Below are 16,302 nucleotides of genomic sequence, written 5' to 3'. Positions count from 1 at the left end.
GGAATTGTCTGAGCATCCTCGGCCTGCGCGCTCTAGTCCTGCCATGATGGGTAAGAGGCGGGCTGCAGCCATGGCCTCTGTGTGGCTGACATTCCTGCCACGTGCTGTTCGTTAACCCTGGAGGAAACGGTCAACTTCTTGGTCCCCCAGACCCCTATTTCCTTATTTTATGGAGTCCCTCAATAACGTGCTGGCGCCCTTTTTTTTTTTTTAATTGAAGTATAGTTGATTTACAATGTTGTGTTCGTTTCTGGTGTACAGCGAAGTGATTCAGTTATACATATATAGATATTCTTTTTCATATTCTTTTCCATCATGGTTTATTACAGGATACTGAATATAGTTCCCTGTTCTATACAGCAGGACCTTGTCGTTTATCTATTTTATATATAGTAGTTTGTATCTACTAGTTCCAAACTCCTGATTTATCCCTCCCCCACCCACTTTCCCCTTTGGTTTTCTATGTCTGTGTGTCTGTTTCTGTTTTGTAAATAAGTTCATTTGTGTCATATTTTAGATTCCACACATAAGTGATATCATATGGTATTTGTCTTTCTCTTTCTTGCTTAGTATGAGCATCTCTAGGTTCATCCATGTTGGTGCAAATGGCATTATTTCATTCTTTTTATGGCTGAGTGATATACCATTGTATATATGTGCCACATCTTCTTTATCCATTCATCTGTCGATGGACACTTAGGTTGCTTCCATGTCTTAGCTGTTGTGAATAGTGCTGCTTTGCACATTGGGGTGGGACCCTTGTTTAAAGGTTAAAGCTCTTTTTGGTGCTTGCTGGTCATTCCTGTTTGGTTTCTCCTAGGACTCAAGTAGCTGGGGACGAGAGCCAGGTGGGGGGCTGGGGGACCCCTTTGTGCACACCGAAAAGGGTGCCCTCCTGGGAAGTGCTCTGAGCTTCCCGGATAGCACTGCCTGCACACCTGGGAAGGCCACTGTTAAGTGGTGTCATGGCCCTGTGACCTCCAGCCAACTGAAGCAGTTTCTCCAATAGTGTTACAGAAAACGGGGCAGCTATTGGCAGCATCCCTTCAGGCCAGTTAACTCAGCAATTCAAAGAAAAGGGGCAGCAGTGCTCATTTCTCTGTGATTCTGGTGAACCGAGCCTCCCAGTCCTGCCCCTGTCCTCCCTTCCTCCTGGGTTTCTTGAACCTTCCTCCTCGCTCATGGTGAGTTTTTAGGCATAAGAAACTGAGATCTATTACTGCGTTTTCCACTTCTTTTTTTTTTTTTTTTTTTTTTTTTTGGCCTCACCATGTGGCATGCGGGTTCCCCAACCAGGGATCGAACCTGCGCCCCCTGCAGTGGTAGCGCAGAGTCTTAACCACTAGACCGCCAGGGAAGTCCCATGCTTTTTCCACTTCTGCAGAGCCAGCCACTTTCCCTTCCTCCTGATGTTAGGTCTGGGATGGTGTCCAGATGTGGCAGGACCCTGGACTCCTCTCCTGTATCTGGCCTTGTCCTTGGCCGGGGTGGGACCTTCTGGGACATTGTTCTCCACACAGTGTTCTTCATGCCACCTGTGAGTGTGGACCAGGTAAAAGGTAAACGACTGGCTCAGGATCCTCAAAACTAAAACTGGAAGTTTCATTTGAGAGCTGATGCCTGTGCATGGCATCACTCCCAAAGAGACCCAACTCCTGGCCTGACAAGCTTCTGGGCAGAGTAGAGCTGTCATCATCTTTTTTTGTTGTTTTGAGCAGAACCACTGTCTTTACATCATCATCTTTTGTAGCTTCGTTCTTTTGGATGGGATTGTTTTTGTTCTTTTTGTGGTGACTCGTTTAAGAATTTTTCCAGCAGAGTAAGGGGTGGATGAGTAACTTTATCCACAGGGAGAATGACTGGAGGATAATCCTTGGATAAGTGCAGGCAGCCTAGAGCAGAAAGGACGTGAAAGGACATGGCTCTCTCAGTCCCAGGTGCTCTCAGCGACAGCCCCGCCAGGATAAGAGCGAGAGGGGAAACTGAGGCCAGGGCTTGTGGCTCAGTGCTAACCACAGTCTAGGACTACCTGCAAGTGCATGTGAAGCTCCAGCCTCCAGGCTTTTCAGGTTAATGCTTTCATATTCCCAAAGAAGCCAGTGGCCTCTGTCTTCCATTTTCCAGGAATCTGATTGGGCCTACTTCTGTTGGGGGTGGAGAAGGGGGAACTACTACCTTCTTTCTTATAACTCTCCAAGACCCCAGGGGAGCTAGACCAGGGTCTTGGGTCTTAGTCCCCAGTGCACCGAGATTTCCCAGCTGGGCCCTTGTTCTGAGAGGTCCTGAGAGTCAGGAGAACCCAGACTGAACCAGAGCACCCGAGCTCACCACGCCTGTTTGCCAGATGGGAGAACTGAAGCGATAGAACTCTAAGGAATTCCAGACCCTCACTGTGGACACCGCTACGGGAGTAGACAAGGGTGTTGTTTTTTTTTTTTTTTTTTGGCCACGCCAGGCAGCATGCGGGATCTTAGTTCCCCGACCAGGATTGAACCTGGGCCCTCCCTGCAGTGGAAGCACAGAGTCCTAACCACTGGACCGCCAGGGAATTCCCCGTAGACAAGGTTTTAACTCTACTGCAGTGTGAGGTCTTGGGTCGCCCCTCCCACTGTTGCTGTCTCCACTCTCCACCCAGCACGTCCAAACCTGCTGCAGAGTCATGGGAAAAGTAGAGAAGCAGAGAGAGAGAAGAAGCCTGTCTCTACTGCAGGCTGCCCTGGCCCTTGGGGCAAAGAACGCAGCTCCCTGAGGAGGAGGGTTCTGACACAGGGTGCCTCTATTGAGGAGGGTGGGCCAGCGAAACCTGGGGCTGGGCCTTGGCCCTGAGCCCACACACCCTCATCCAGCCGGCCACCACCCACAGCCTGTGAGTCACCCCAGCAAGCCCTGGTACAGGCCAGCAGCAGCGGGGAGGGGAGCTCAGCTGGCCTGGCGGGGCTTGGCAGGGGGCCTTATCCCTGGTCCCTGGCATCAAGTTCAGCATTGCCTGACAGGCCACGATTGATGCCTCAGTCTTTCCTTACTGGGAGAGTCTGCCCTTTAGGGTCCAGTATCTCAACTTGCCCACCTATGAAATGGGATTTTCACTAAATTATAGGATCAGACAATCCTCTGGAGATTTCTTGTCTGATGTTTACAAGGATGACCCATAAGTAAATGTCCACCTAAGCCTGGAGTCGGGTGGTTCAGCTTGTTAGGCTTCCCTGTGTGAAGAAAGAGGCGCCAGCTGTGGGTAGGTTTCACTGAGCAGCATGGTTGAGTCCGGAATCACAGCTGCCCTCACAGCCCAGGGAGGTACCTACGCGTTGGGCGATGTTTTTTCTTTTTTTTTTTTTTTGTCTGGTATGTATACAGAGGAGTGCAGAAAACACAAACAGTGTGAAGGATCATTGTGAAGTGAATATCCGGGCCACTACCACCCAAGTCACAGCTAGAATATCGCCAGTGCCCTAGACCCGCCTTCCCTCGCCCCCCCAAGTGCTGTTCCCTCATCAGAAACCCCGCCCTCCCTACAGGTGGGGCTCGACTTTATGATCATCACTTCCTTCTCTTTCTGTTATGGTATACGTGCACTCCTAAACAAGAGTTTTGTTTTGTTTTGTTTGCGGTACGCGGGCCTCTCACTGTTGTGGCCTCTCCCGTTGCGGAGCACAGGCTCCGGACGCACAGGCTCAGCGGCCATGGCTCACAGGCCTAGCCACTCCGCGGCACGTGGGATCTTCCCGGACCGGGGCACGAACCCGTGTCCCCTGCATCGGTAGGCGGACTCTTAACCGCCGCGCCACCAGGGAAGCCCAACAAGAGTTTTTAACTGTATGGAATTGTATTGTACGTGTTCGGTGCCTTTTGCCTCTTCTGATTAACATCGTGAGATGCACTCGTAGTATTGCACAAACTGTGGCTGGTTCATTTTCACGGCTGTATAATATTCTGTTGTCCACGAGGTATCCATCCCTGTACTGCTGGTAGATAATTGTTTATTCCCACCTGGCTGGTATTTTTAGCAAATGGCTCAATCCCCTGCTCCCACCCCCACCTGGCTGCTGCTACTTCCAGGTGCCCGGTGAGGGGCAGAGGCCAAGGGCGGCTCACGTGAGATAGGGCACCGCGCTGTTCCTGACAGACAGGCTCACGCCGATGTCCTGTGTGTCTTGCAGCTTGCCGGGATCGCGGTCCTTGCCATCGGACTATGGCTCCGATTCGACTCGCAGACCAAGAGCATCTTCGAGCAAGAGAATAATAATAATTCCAGCTTCTACACAGGTGAGTGGGGGACCTTGCTGTTCCCTCCAGCCATGGAGAGTCCATGTTGATCCAAGGACTTGGGCTGGGGAGGACTTTTGCTCCAGCTGCATTGCCCGTCGGGTCCTTTTCCAGCTGTGCTTTTGTGTAGTTGTGCCCACGCATTTGCATTTGACTGATGCGGTTTCTTTTTCCAAGCTGACCGAGCCTGGCATTGGGACCATTCTCTGATGTGAAGTCAGCTCTGCCAAAGCTGCTGCCACCCTGGAGGGTTTCAGAACCTCTGTTCTTTCTTGTCTCTGAACTTCTCTCTGAATTTTATGTCTAAGAAGCCTTGTTCATTTCTTTAATTTAAAAAACTTTGTCCTGGGGACCCACAGAGCCAGGGGAAGGAGAGGGAGCATCTCCCCCACGGTTCAGATAGGGGCTCAGAGACCCAGAGGACCTGCCTCCTGGATAACGTTCAGATTAATACGAGCGACTAGAAGAGACACCAGCCCCTCAGACCCCTGTGCTGGGGCACAGGCCATGCATGTTAAGTCTTATCTGTTTTCTAAAGTGATTTTGTTTTAGGGCAAAGGCTTCCAGTTTGAAGATAAACAGATTTAGCAGGTTTCTTTCTGCACACAGGTCCTTTGGCATCTTTTTCTAGCATCATTCTGTCACTTTCACCAGCAGATTGCCGTGTAAGCATCTCTAACAGGAGTGGGAGGGCCGGGCCCCGTCGGAGGCAGTTCCCTGGTTTCTGAGTCAGCTCACAGATCCTCTCGGCTCTCCCCTCGCCTGGTTGGGGGATAGGAAACCCTTCATTTGCGAGAAACAAAAGCAGCCCCCTATTTTTAGGAGGATGCTGTCATGTCATCAGGCTCACAGTGTAAGTTTGGTCACTTCCTTTCCACCCACCAAAGAAGTTATCTTTAAACGAAGACGGAGCAAACAGTCTGAAGGGCGTTATCACCCAGACCTTCAGGAAGAACGCGGGGGCCAGTGGCGCATGACCTCCTCCTGCCTCCCAGGGCCAGCCTCCAGCTGGTGGCCCCACAGGCGCCTGGGTCTGGGGATGGTTTCCCTGCCTTCATCTCTTTTCGGTGGTGGTGTTAGTTGGGGCTTTTTAGGGCGTGTCTCCCTATTGTCAGAAAGAAAGTAAGGGAAAGAAAAGCACAGCATACTTTCTTTTAAAACTACACACACACGCTCTCCCCTGGTGGCGCAGTGGTTAAGAATCCACCTGCCAACGCAGGGCACATAGGTTCGAGCCCTGGTCCGGAAAGATCCCACATGCCGTGGAGCAACTAAGCCCGTGCACCACAACTACTGAGCCTGCGCTCTAGAGCCCACGAGCCACAACTACTGAACCACGTGCCACAACTAGCCCACGCGCCTAGAGCCCGTGCTCCACAACAAGAGAAGCCACCGCAGTGAGAAGCCTGCGCACCGCAACGAAGAGTAGCCCCTGCTCTCCGCAACTAGAGAAAGCCTGTGCGCAGCAACGAAGACCCAACGCAGCCAAAAATAAATAAATAAAGTTAAAAAAAAAAAAAAGTACACTGAAAACTACACACGCAGAGTTTCTAGGGAGCAGGTTTCCATAGGGCCCTGACTTGTTTTAGCTACAGCATTCTTTTGTGAGGTTTTTGGCAGCCTCGGCAGGCCTGGAATGCCACTCTGTAGGCTGGGGCAGTGGGACTGCAGGGTAGGGGCAGGGGCTGAGGGCAGGCCTTGAGCTCTCCACGTCACGTCACAACAGGGAGCTGGGGACCCTCCACGGGGAGAGCAGATCTGGGGGCAGGCGTGTGCAAGCAGGTGGCATTGTCCTAGAGCGAGTCCCCGGCCTCCCCGTGCTCTGCAGGTGCCTGGCTCCATACCTCTGGTTGCTTCCAACGACCAGTTTCTGTTTTGTTATCTAGGACTCTGGCTCATTCTGTGTATTTTTTTTTTATTGGAGTATAGTTGATTTACAATGTTGTGTTAGTTTCAGGTGTACAGCAAAGTGAGTCAGTTATACATATATCCACTCTTTTTTATTTTTTATTTTTTTGGCCTCGTGGCTTATGGGATCTTAGTTCCCCGACCAGGGATTGAACCTGGGCCCTCGGCAGTGAAAGCGTGGAGTACCAACCACTGGCTGGACCGCCAGGAAAGTCCCTCCCTAGGCCTTTTGACTTTGCCCCAATTGTGGTTGGGGGAGACAGGCCCCCGGCACCAGCAGCCCAGCAGGTGACAGGTAGGAAAGTCAGGCAGGTGGCAGGAGAGTGACAAGCATACAGCCAGAGGGGCCAGGCCTGCCTCCAGGAATCTCCCAGGACTCAGGTCCCCTGTTCATTGTGGCGTCCTTCTGATGGCCCGTGGTCCTACCTGAGGTGACCAGGAGCTGGTCTGAAGGCACATCCCAAAGAGACACAGCAACCCCTACTCAGGGACAAGTGGCCACTGCCCCCTGAGCTCTCATAGACAGATACAAACCCTCTGCACTGGACCCCCTTCCTGGGAAAGGGCTCAGCTCTGAAGACTTCATTCTGCTGGCAGAAGCCCAGGGCTTGGAGGGTGATGCAAGTGACATCACATAGAACACAGTCAGCGACTGACCACTTGGGCCTGGCTGGGCCCCGCGCTTCGCTGAGTGCTCTGGGCAACTGAATAATTGTCATACCCGGGCAAAGGGCCAAGGAGGCTTCGTTCTCTGTGTCCCCTTCCCCCTCGGGCTGTGACATCAGCCTTTGCATTGACCCACAGCCCCTCTTCCAGCAGAGAGTGCCAGCTCCATCCCGGCTGCTCTTCCTGACATCATGGGGTGACCGTCCCTTGCACTTGGGTACAGACCATCTGCAGGGCAACCCACAGGCCAGCCTGGCCATGCAGCTGACCCTTCAGGAAACCTGAAGGACCCAGGGGTGTCTTTTCTCCAGCGGGGCCACAGCTTTCAAAGTAGAGAAAGAATGCATAATCAGGCAGAGAAGCAAGGGAAGAAACTTTGCAACGTTCAGAACAGGCTCTAGTGGATCCAGAACGGCTGACAGCCTTATATGGGCCTTCTCTCCAGTTCGGGCCCTGGAGATTCAGGCCGTCAACCGTATCCATAATCCCAGGCTGCAAACCAATTGGGGAACTTCTTCTTCTTGGTCTCAGGCCAGCAGCCCTTCTTAAGTCCTTGGTCCAGCCATCAGTGGGATGGACAGGGACTGGGAGAGAGCCATCGGGGAGCAGACTTAGGGCTCCACTTATTTGGAGACAATAAACTGTTCTCAGCAAGTGGAGGCCAGAGGCTCTGCCAGATTTTGTTCTGCACACGAACGGGTGTGGAGAGGACTGTTTGCAAGATGGGATGGGGGTGATGACGGGAGGCTGATGTGTCCCCTGCCTTCCCAAGGCTGAAAACCCCAATAAACAGGTGAAAAAGAAGGCTTTTGTGTAAAGGACTCGGCAGATGCTACTGCTTCACTAGAAGCTTTTTTTTTTTTTTTTTTTTTTGTACTAGGCCTATAATGTCAGCCTGAAGAAAGCAGAATAAACAGCCCTTAAGCAAATGAATACAGTAATCCCAGAGAAGGCTCCATGACAAATAAATTTTTCCATGAGTCAGACTGAAGGCTAACATCCACTTGTTTTATAAAGGGGAAAGCTTTGTCATTTATCACCGTCAGCCCCTGCTCACAAGCTCGGGGCGTAGACCAGGCGGAGCCTGTCCGAGGGGAAGCCCTGGATGGCCCTTTGAAGGCAGCCCTCACTCTGCAGTGGATTGAAGGCTTCTGGGCTTGCTGCTCATAGCTGAGCCGCCCTATGGCTTGACGGCTGCTGTCAAAAATCCCCATAAACAGCCACCAGGGAATTGCTGATCTTCATCCCCCACTGGATGGAGAGGGTGAAGCCAAGACATCCCAGATCTTGCAGCTGTCCGAGCAAGACTTAAACCCAAGACCCTTGGTCCTAAAATCTTCATCTGCTGAGCCCAAGATTGAATATTTAATATTAACCCACAGGCCCATTAGGAGAATGTTCTCTCTGCGTGGGAAATGCTTCTTCCTTTAGTGGCTCTCTGTGGCCGCCAACCTGACTCCTCTGCCTTCTGCCAGGGTCGCCCGGCCAGGCTGGGATCTGGATGGAGAGAAAACGCGTCTGTGTGATCATCCCCACTCAACCCTATTTTATGTGCTTGTAAATCCTTCTGATCTCTTGATACCCCCTGTTTATTCAGCCCCTGCGATGGAGCTCCAAGGAGGGACCTCATTCTTTGTTGTCTTGCCCCAGTGGGGAGAGATGAGGAGACGGGGAGAAACGGGGGCCGTGTTACTGCCCCTGCTCACCGGGGTCCCCAAGTCAGAGCCCAGACCCGAAAGCGCTGCCACTTTTCCTGTGGTGCCCATGTGTGGGCGGGGCGGCCCTGCCTCCCCAAGTCCAGCCTGTGGCCCCATGGAGCGGACGACCTAGGAGGATGGGACTTGACTCCAGGACAAGCTGCATTTGTCCCGTTGCCCAGTCTGGGCCGGGCGTGCACGGGAACAATACCCACATTCATCGGGGTTTGCCAGCAAGGCCACGTGACTTGACATCACGACAGATGTGGGGAGGGGACGGGCAGAGGACAAACGCTCCCTTGTGTGCGCCCCTCGCTGTGCTGCCCGGGAGTCTCAGCCGCGGGCTGCTGCGAGGTTTGCTGCCTACACAGCTCCGGCCTGGGAGGCGCGTACGGATGTGGGACGGTGAAATCACTGTGACACCTGCCGGGGTTCTCGTCGCAGTGTCCTGTTGTGTATTGTGGCGAAGCATGCCTACTTTAGGGAGGTCTCCCTGCTCCCAGCGAGAGGACAGCAGGGAGGGAGCAACACGTCTGTGAAATTCGGCATCACAATCGTGATCGTTCACAATTGTCGTCCATCCTTCGTATTGTGAAGACTGACAGTAGCTGATTGTACGTCAACTATACCTTAATAAAGAGATTAAAATTTTGTAAATTAAAGTTAGAAAGATTAGCAGTAGCTAGCACTTGTTGTGGACGTTTGGAGCATATGGCCTAATCCTCGCAGCAATCCTTGTGGTGGGCATTTTTCCTGTCCCCAGTTTGCAGATGGAAGACAGTTACACAGAGAGATAAGTGGCCTTCCCAGGGTCACAGAGCCGGCTTTCAAACCCAGGCATTTGGGGCTCTCGACGTGTGACAGGAGGCCCCTCCCAGCAGTGGACAGAACATGCCTGCATGCCAGGGAGGCCTAGGACTTCTTTGCCAGTTTTCCCGGGGCGGGGGCAGGGGCCGGGGCCAGGGCTGGTGGGGGCTGGAAGAGGGAACCGGGGAAGGAGGTGGTCACTGCAGGTCAGCTGTGCTTCTCAAGAATATAACTGCACGATGGGCCCCTCTGGGGGAGTGTGGGATGACTAGGGCCGGGGCTGTGTCCCACTGTGTCCCCCTGTCCCAGGCCAGAGTTGTGGAACTCACAGCCCTTCACCACCCCTTCCCCATTGGACACCCGACCTGAGTGCTTAGAAACCTTGTCATGCACCTTCCCTCTAGCAAGGAGGATCCTTTCCACTCTTAACCTGGTGTAACTGAACTGCAGCTGTAAGGTCTCACTGGTGTGCTAGAAGGGATCTTCTGAAATTTTCTAGCAACCAATTTCTCATTTTACTAACAAGGAAATAAGGAAATTGTGATCTTACCCAAGATCACACAGCAGCTAGTAGCAGAGTTGGGACCAGAACAAGGGTCTTCTGACACCCAGGCTGCTCTTTGCACCAGAGCAGGGCTCTCGTGCCCTCGGACGTTGCTAACTGTGCAGGCCCGGCTGCCACCAGGCAGCAGGGCGGGAAGGCATCCCCTCTGGGAATATGGCCGAGCTGGCCCGCCCAGAGCGTGGGCGTCTGTGTGTGCACAACCCCTTCCTGCTGAAGGCTTGCTCTCCTAGCCTCTTGTGTCAGGTGGAGGCCAGCAGGAGGTTTGTCAGAGCCTCGGGAAGTTAGCCCCAGTTTGGAGAGTCTAGTTGAACTAGCGGGAGTGGGTCCATCCAGCTGGAGACGGGTGGCAGACTGGACCGGTCTGTCCTGAGTAGAATCTGGGGCTCCCGTGGATGTTCTCTGTCCTCGGGCGGGGGTAATGGGCACCTTCCAGGAGGGCTGAGGGTAAAGTGGGAATGGGGGCTTGATGGGTGGGTCCCAGAGGAGAGACAGGTGGGAGGAGGCTGCCTGGGACTCTTGTTCCCTGAGACGGAAGCAGTAAGGATGCAGAGAGGGAACGAGATCAGGAAGCACCTACACGTCCCCGCTAACAGCTCCTTGTCCTGTCCTCTGCCCTGTGCCCTCAGGAGTTTACATTCTGATTGGAGCCGGCGCCCTCATGATGTTGGTGGGCTTCCTGGGCTGCTGTGGGGCTGTGCAGGAGTCCCAGTGCATGCTGGGATTGGTGAGTGTCCCCTCTGTGCCCACAGCCCCTGGTGTCCCAGGGTGCCCACCCGAGATCCCATAGACCAGGGGGCGGGACGGGGCAGAGCGGGTGCCCAGGGTGCCCACCTCGCTGCCCCCATCCCCGGCCCCGTGATGACACGCTGCTCCTCTCCCTTTCTGGAGCCTCTGTCTTATCACTTCCCTTAGGCAACTAAATGCCAGGACTCTGTTTTTCCCTTTGTCGAGGACCACGTTTGCTTTTTTCCCCTGAATCCACAGGTACCTTCGCCTCCCCTTCTTGTTTCAAAATTTGTTACAATTTTCCTCAAACTCCGGATTGTACTCACCTCCTTCTTTCCTCAAATCTCTGTGGTTTTTGTGAGCAGGTGAGGGTATCTTATCACTGACTCTTCCTTGACACCTTAGAAATATCAGTTCTGGGGTCTGTGTCACTCTCTCCTCCTGCGGCTTTCCCCTCCTGGCCTTGGCTGAGTGCTGGCAGTTCTGTGGACCCCCTCCCGTCCCTTCCAGGCATCCCTTCCCTCCCCCAGATGCCGGGTCCCCAGATGCTTGTTCCGGCCGGCCGGCTGGGACTGTGCCTCACCCCAGCCCTTTCCCTTCCAGTTCTTTGGCTTCCTCTTGGTGATATTTGCCATTGAAATAGCTGCGGCCATCTGGGGATACTCCCACAAGGATGAGGTAGGTTTTTCCCGTAAGGTCTCTTGGGAGTTAGGGGATGGGGTGATGGCGGTGGAAGGGTGTCCCAGCTGGTCCCTTGCTTCGGCCTTTGGCCTTCAGCCATCAGACGTGCCTCTGAGGGGAGCTCCCCAGGGAAGGGGATGCGAGTGTTCACACTACCCTGTGCGGGTGGGTGCCAGCCACTGCTTCCCGTGCCCTGGACGGCGCTGGCACGGAGTGGGTATTTGGGCAGTATTGTTGGGTCAGTGTATCTGCCGCTCACAGCTCAGCAGCCCTCCCCTCAACTTCTCTGGAACACGACTTAGGGAAAAATGGCATTGTCTGGCCCGGGCCCACCCCCACCCCGCTCCCTCCCCTCATCTCTAAATTGGTGCCACCACCAGCCAAGAGCTGTACCCCGCTCGCTGGGGGGTCCAGAGATGCGTGGGTGGTGGTCCCCACTTCAAGGAGCTTTGACACCTAGTGTGGGAGAAAGACATGCATTTGACTAGTGTCACAGAAGTCATTTATAATCAGAAGCCCCGTGGGATTTGAAAGCCAGCGTGGGGTAGGGGACTGTCTTCTGGCTTCACGGAGAGAGAGGGGTGTTGACCTAAACCCGGAAGGAGAGAGAGGATTTCAAGAGGAAAGCTGGTAGAGGCTGGGCCTTCCCGGCAAAGAAAGGGTCTGAGCACAGCTGAGGGTGGGCTCAGTGGGGAGCCAGGGTGGGCTGCATCAGAACAGTGTTTCAGGAAGGGCTGTCTTGTCATGTTTAGCAGGAGGGGCCAAAGAAGAGAGACCCTGGATGCAGGCATTCTTAAACCCGGATGCACCCAGGTGCAGAAGCATAACGCTACTTCCTTCGTATTATAAAATAATAGCTAGTCCTTCTCCCCTGTTTGCACCAGAGACTGTGCTACAGGCTTAATGCAATATCACCTTTAAATCCCCGCCATAACCTCTGAGGTGGGGACTATTATAATCTCCATTCTACATACGCAGAAACTCATGTACAGAGAGGTTTGGTAATTTACCAAAAGTCACCCAGTCTCTGAGTGAAGAAGAAAAAAGATGGAAGCCTGAAAAACTAGCCGAATCAGGAGTAGGATTTTTGTTTTTAGTTCCTTAGACTGAGGCAATTTAATTTTGTTTCTAGGTAGAAGGGAAAGCCAAGTGGGGCTGAAGGGACCAACCAAAGGTGCAAAAAGAAGGGGACATGGCTGGAGCGGTTCCTAGAGGGTGTGGGAGGAGATGAGGGTGGACCCCGGAGGCCCCGAGGCGGGGAGGTCCTAGTCCAGTGGCTTGTCCGCTCTGGGAATTTGTGGCTGCACGTGAACAAGACGGAACAGGTGACATTTGTTCATAAAGAAGCCATCTCTGCTCCTCTCTTGTCTGTGCATCCCAGGTGATCAAGGAAGTGCAGAAATTCTACAGGGACACCTACAACAAGCTGAAAAACAAGGACGAGCCCCAGCGAGAGACGCTGAAAGCCATCCACTACGCGGTACACCGGCTTCGCTAAGACGCCTCCCTTCTCCTTGCCTTGCTTCAGAACGTGTATGCATCTCTATTTCAGTCCTCTTTATTTATCTCTCCCACCCCCATCCCTGTCCTTCCCTCTGCAGCTGGACTGCTGTGGTTTGGCTGGGGGAGTGGAACAATTTATCTCAGACATCTGCCCCAAAAAGGAAATACTCGACAACCTCACAACGAAGGTAAGCTTACGCGCAAGACCCTTGTGCCCGGCCCAGCTGCTCTGGGCAAATCCTGCCAAAGTGGACTTGCATTCAGCCCCCTTGTTCTGGGAGGACAGCGTCCCAGTGCTTCCTAAACACCTCTTCCCCCTGGGAAGGACCCAAGGTGGCCATCTCCTTTCTCCCCTGCCCTGGGCCTCTGTTTCCTCAAGGGCAGCAAAACAAAGGCCGAGGAAATAACCAAGTGTTCTAGCTCCCTGCAACGATTGGGCCCTCCAGCCATCGTGCATGGGCGATGCTCCCAGGCCTGGACTCCTGCTTTATAGACCTGAGAGCAGCTCATGATTGTGAGCTAGAGCGAATGTCCAAACTTCAGAATAATAGGAGGTAACCCTATGGCCAGATAAGACATGGACCCCAAAGCAAGGGCTCATCCCTCTTCCCTCCCTGATTTCTTGCCCAAAGTTTGGGGACCCACCTCCCATCTCTCTCCTGGTTCTCCTTTCCATCCACCAGCCAGTCCCCAGCCCTTGCTCTGGGACCACCAGCGCTCCGGGTATGAGATGGGTGCCATGGGGGGGGGCCGGGGGGGAGCCTGGAGCAGGACCGTGTGTGACCTGGGTCTTGGTTTGCCCCCCAAGCCCTGCCCTGAGGCCATCGAAGAGGTCTTCCAAAACAAGTTCCACATCATCGGCGCCGTGGGCATCGGGATTGCCGTGGTGATGGTGAGTGCCGGGGGGCATCGGGAGGGAATCTTAGTAATTAAAATTGATGAAGCCCTTGCTCTGGCCAGGCACTGTTTTAACTAATCAACTAATTTATCAACTAATTTAAGCCTCGCCACATCCACGAAGTGGGAACTATTCGTATTCCCATTTTACAGACTCGGGCCCGGAGAGACAGGGAGGTTGAGTACATTGATCAAAGTCTCTGAGGTCAGGAGTGAAGCATCTGGGATTTGAACTCACTGTGTCTCCAGGATCCATTCCCATAACCATTAAGGTGCAGGGATAATTGTAAGGTGATTCCACTGTGTCTGGTCCACGGACCCCACTTGGAACAGCAAGGATATAGATCACCCAGACCTGTTAGTGATCCCGGGATAATCTTAAGAACATGCTTTCACCGTGCACCTGCTTTTCTTTGCCCCACGAAAGTAGTTCAGTAAAAGCAACGTGGATGTGAACTGTCTCACCTCCCACTGTGGTCAGAAAGACACCCAAAGGTGGATAACCAGGAAGAGACTGAAAGCTTCCAACAATCTACTGTCATGTCAGGAGCCCCCAGAAGCCACCAGGGGCCAACCGGGTTCCCTGGGGTCACCCGTCTTTCCCCACAAGGGAGTGATGAGACTCTGTAGGGGACACGGCCTTCCTCTGCCCCTTGCAAAGACTCCCCCAGAGAGAGAATCGCTTCCTGTCTTAGTGGTAATTGACACCCCTCCTCTGCATCTAGGAAAGGCTTGAAGCAGCTTTCAGTAAAAGGCATGACAATACCTTTAAAACTAGAATAGAAAACACAGAAATACACAGAGGGAAGTGAAAGTATTGGCCTGTAGACACTATGGGAATAGCTGGCGTTGGAGCATTCAATTTAAGAATGCTCACCTTGAGGGGCTTCCCTGGTGGCACCGTGGTTGAGAGTCCGCCTGCCGATGCAGGGGACGCGGGTTCGTGCCCCAGTCCGGGAAGATCCCACATGCCGTGGAGCGGCTGGGCCCGTGATGAGCCATGGCCGCTGAGCCTGCGCTTCCGGAGCCTGTGCTCCGCAACGGGAGAGGCCACAACAGTGAGAGGCCCGCATACCGCAAAACAAAACAAAAAAAGAATGCTCACCTTGAGAGTTCCCAGGGAGCTGGCTTGTGCGGCCTGCAGTGGCTGATGGCTGCAGACTCAGAATCCCTCTGGTCAGCAGTCCCTCCACTGTCTTACTTACATTTCTCCTGCTTCACACCCTTTACCTCCTTTGGCCTCGTGGGCACCTTGTCCTTGTCATTTGTATCGGCCAGCACGTCTCCTGTCTTCCCCCTCCCTCCACCTTCCCGCAGCAAAGCCACATAATTCCTCACACCCCTTCCTGTCTTCCAGATATTTGGCATGATCTTCAGCATGATCCTGTGCTGTGCCATCCGCAGGAACCGAGAGATGGTCTAGAGTCAGCGCTGCAGCCGTGAGCAGGAAAGTTCACCCCAGAAGACTGTTATTTTCTCGGGGTTCTGTGGTTTTTTTTGTTTTTGTTTTTTGGTTTTCTTTGCCACTAACTTTAGTATTCATTCTGCATTTCTAAACAAAAAAGTTATTCTATGTTTGTCTTTTTAATGCTTTATTCAATATTGATATTTGTAGTTAAGGGATTTGGGTTTGCTCTGGTTTATATTTTTTTGGTCATTTGTTTTTGCTTATTATGTTAAGCAGAAATCCTGCAATGAAAGGTACTATATTTGCTAGACTCTAGGCAAAAGATATTGTATATAAAGAGATTTTTGTGTGTCTTTAAATAGATAAAAAATGTCTATCAAGTTTAATCAGGTTGTAACTTATGTTAAAGACAATTTGATACATAATAAAAGATGATGACAACATCCCAAACTGGTATCAGTAGACCCTGGTCCTTGTCCTCTCCAACCCTGCACATCTCAGAGGGCACAGAAAATTGAGAGCATGATGATAGGTTTCTCCAAAGTTCATGGAATCCAATATTTTGCCTCCAAGAAAAGACAACCACATCCAGAGAAGATTAGGGGCCTACCCTTCTATCCTTAGAAAGCTCCAGAACACTCAAATTATTCTGTGGTCCAACCTAAATTTATCCTGCTACATCAGAAAAGGGGTCCTCGGGCTTCCCTGGTGGCACAGTGGTTGAGAGTCCGCCTGCCGATGCAGGGGACACAGATTTGTGCCCCGGTCTGGGAAGATCCCACATGCTGCAGAGCGGCTGGGCCCGTGAGCCATGGCCGTTGAGCCTGCGCGTCTGGAGCCTGTGCTCCGCAACGGGAGAGGCCACAAGAGTGAGAGGCCCACATACCGCAAAAAAAAAAAGCAGGGGGGGGGACGGTCCTCATGTCTGTCCAGTGTCAACCATAGTCCTAGCATAGCTAGGCATTGCCCCCATTTATTTTGGGATATTTCAAACCTACAAAAAAAGGTGAAAGAATAACAAACCCCTGTATACCGTGCACCTGAATTCACCAGTTGTTAACATGTTACACATCCTTTCCCCATCCCTCATCTTCTCTCCATTTCCCCTCCACTTAACTAATTGAAAGTAAACTGCAGACCTCTCTACACTTCATCCCAAATGCTTCCATGGATAGCATGTG

General features: G+C 52.7%; 1 protein-coding gene across 1 annotated transcript in view; it reads left to right on the top strand.

The window, feature by feature from the left end:
• CD9 (CD9 molecule) overlaps positions 1-15,571 on the top strand; it is a 35,904-nt gene extending 20,333 nt beyond the window's left edge. Inside the window, exons 2-8 of the mRNA XM_079714642.1 lie at positions 4,158-4,263; positions 10,533-10,630; positions 11,236-11,310; positions 12,695-12,793; positions 12,915-13,004; positions 13,625-13,708; positions 15,071-15,571. Of these exons, the coding sequence (XP_079570768.1) occupies positions 4,158-4,263; positions 10,533-10,630; positions 11,236-11,310; positions 12,695-12,793; positions 12,915-13,004; positions 13,625-13,708; positions 15,071-15,136 (618 nt within the window). The 3' untranslated portion in view covers positions 15,137-15,571. The remainder of the gene's footprint in view (positions 1-4,157; positions 4,264-10,532; positions 10,631-11,235; positions 11,311-12,694; positions 12,794-12,914; positions 13,005-13,624; positions 13,709-15,070) is intronic.
• The last annotated feature ends 731 nt before the right edge of the window (positions 15,572-16,302 follow it).

The sequence above is a fragment of the Hyperoodon ampullatus genome (genome assembly GCF_949752795.1).
Source record: "Hyperoodon ampullatus genome assembly, chromosome: 11".
Taxonomy (NCBI): domain Eukaryota; kingdom Metazoa; phylum Chordata; class Mammalia; order Artiodactyla; family Ziphiidae; genus Hyperoodon; species Hyperoodon ampullatus.
This window is presented reverse-complemented; position numbering and strand designations above follow the sequence as displayed.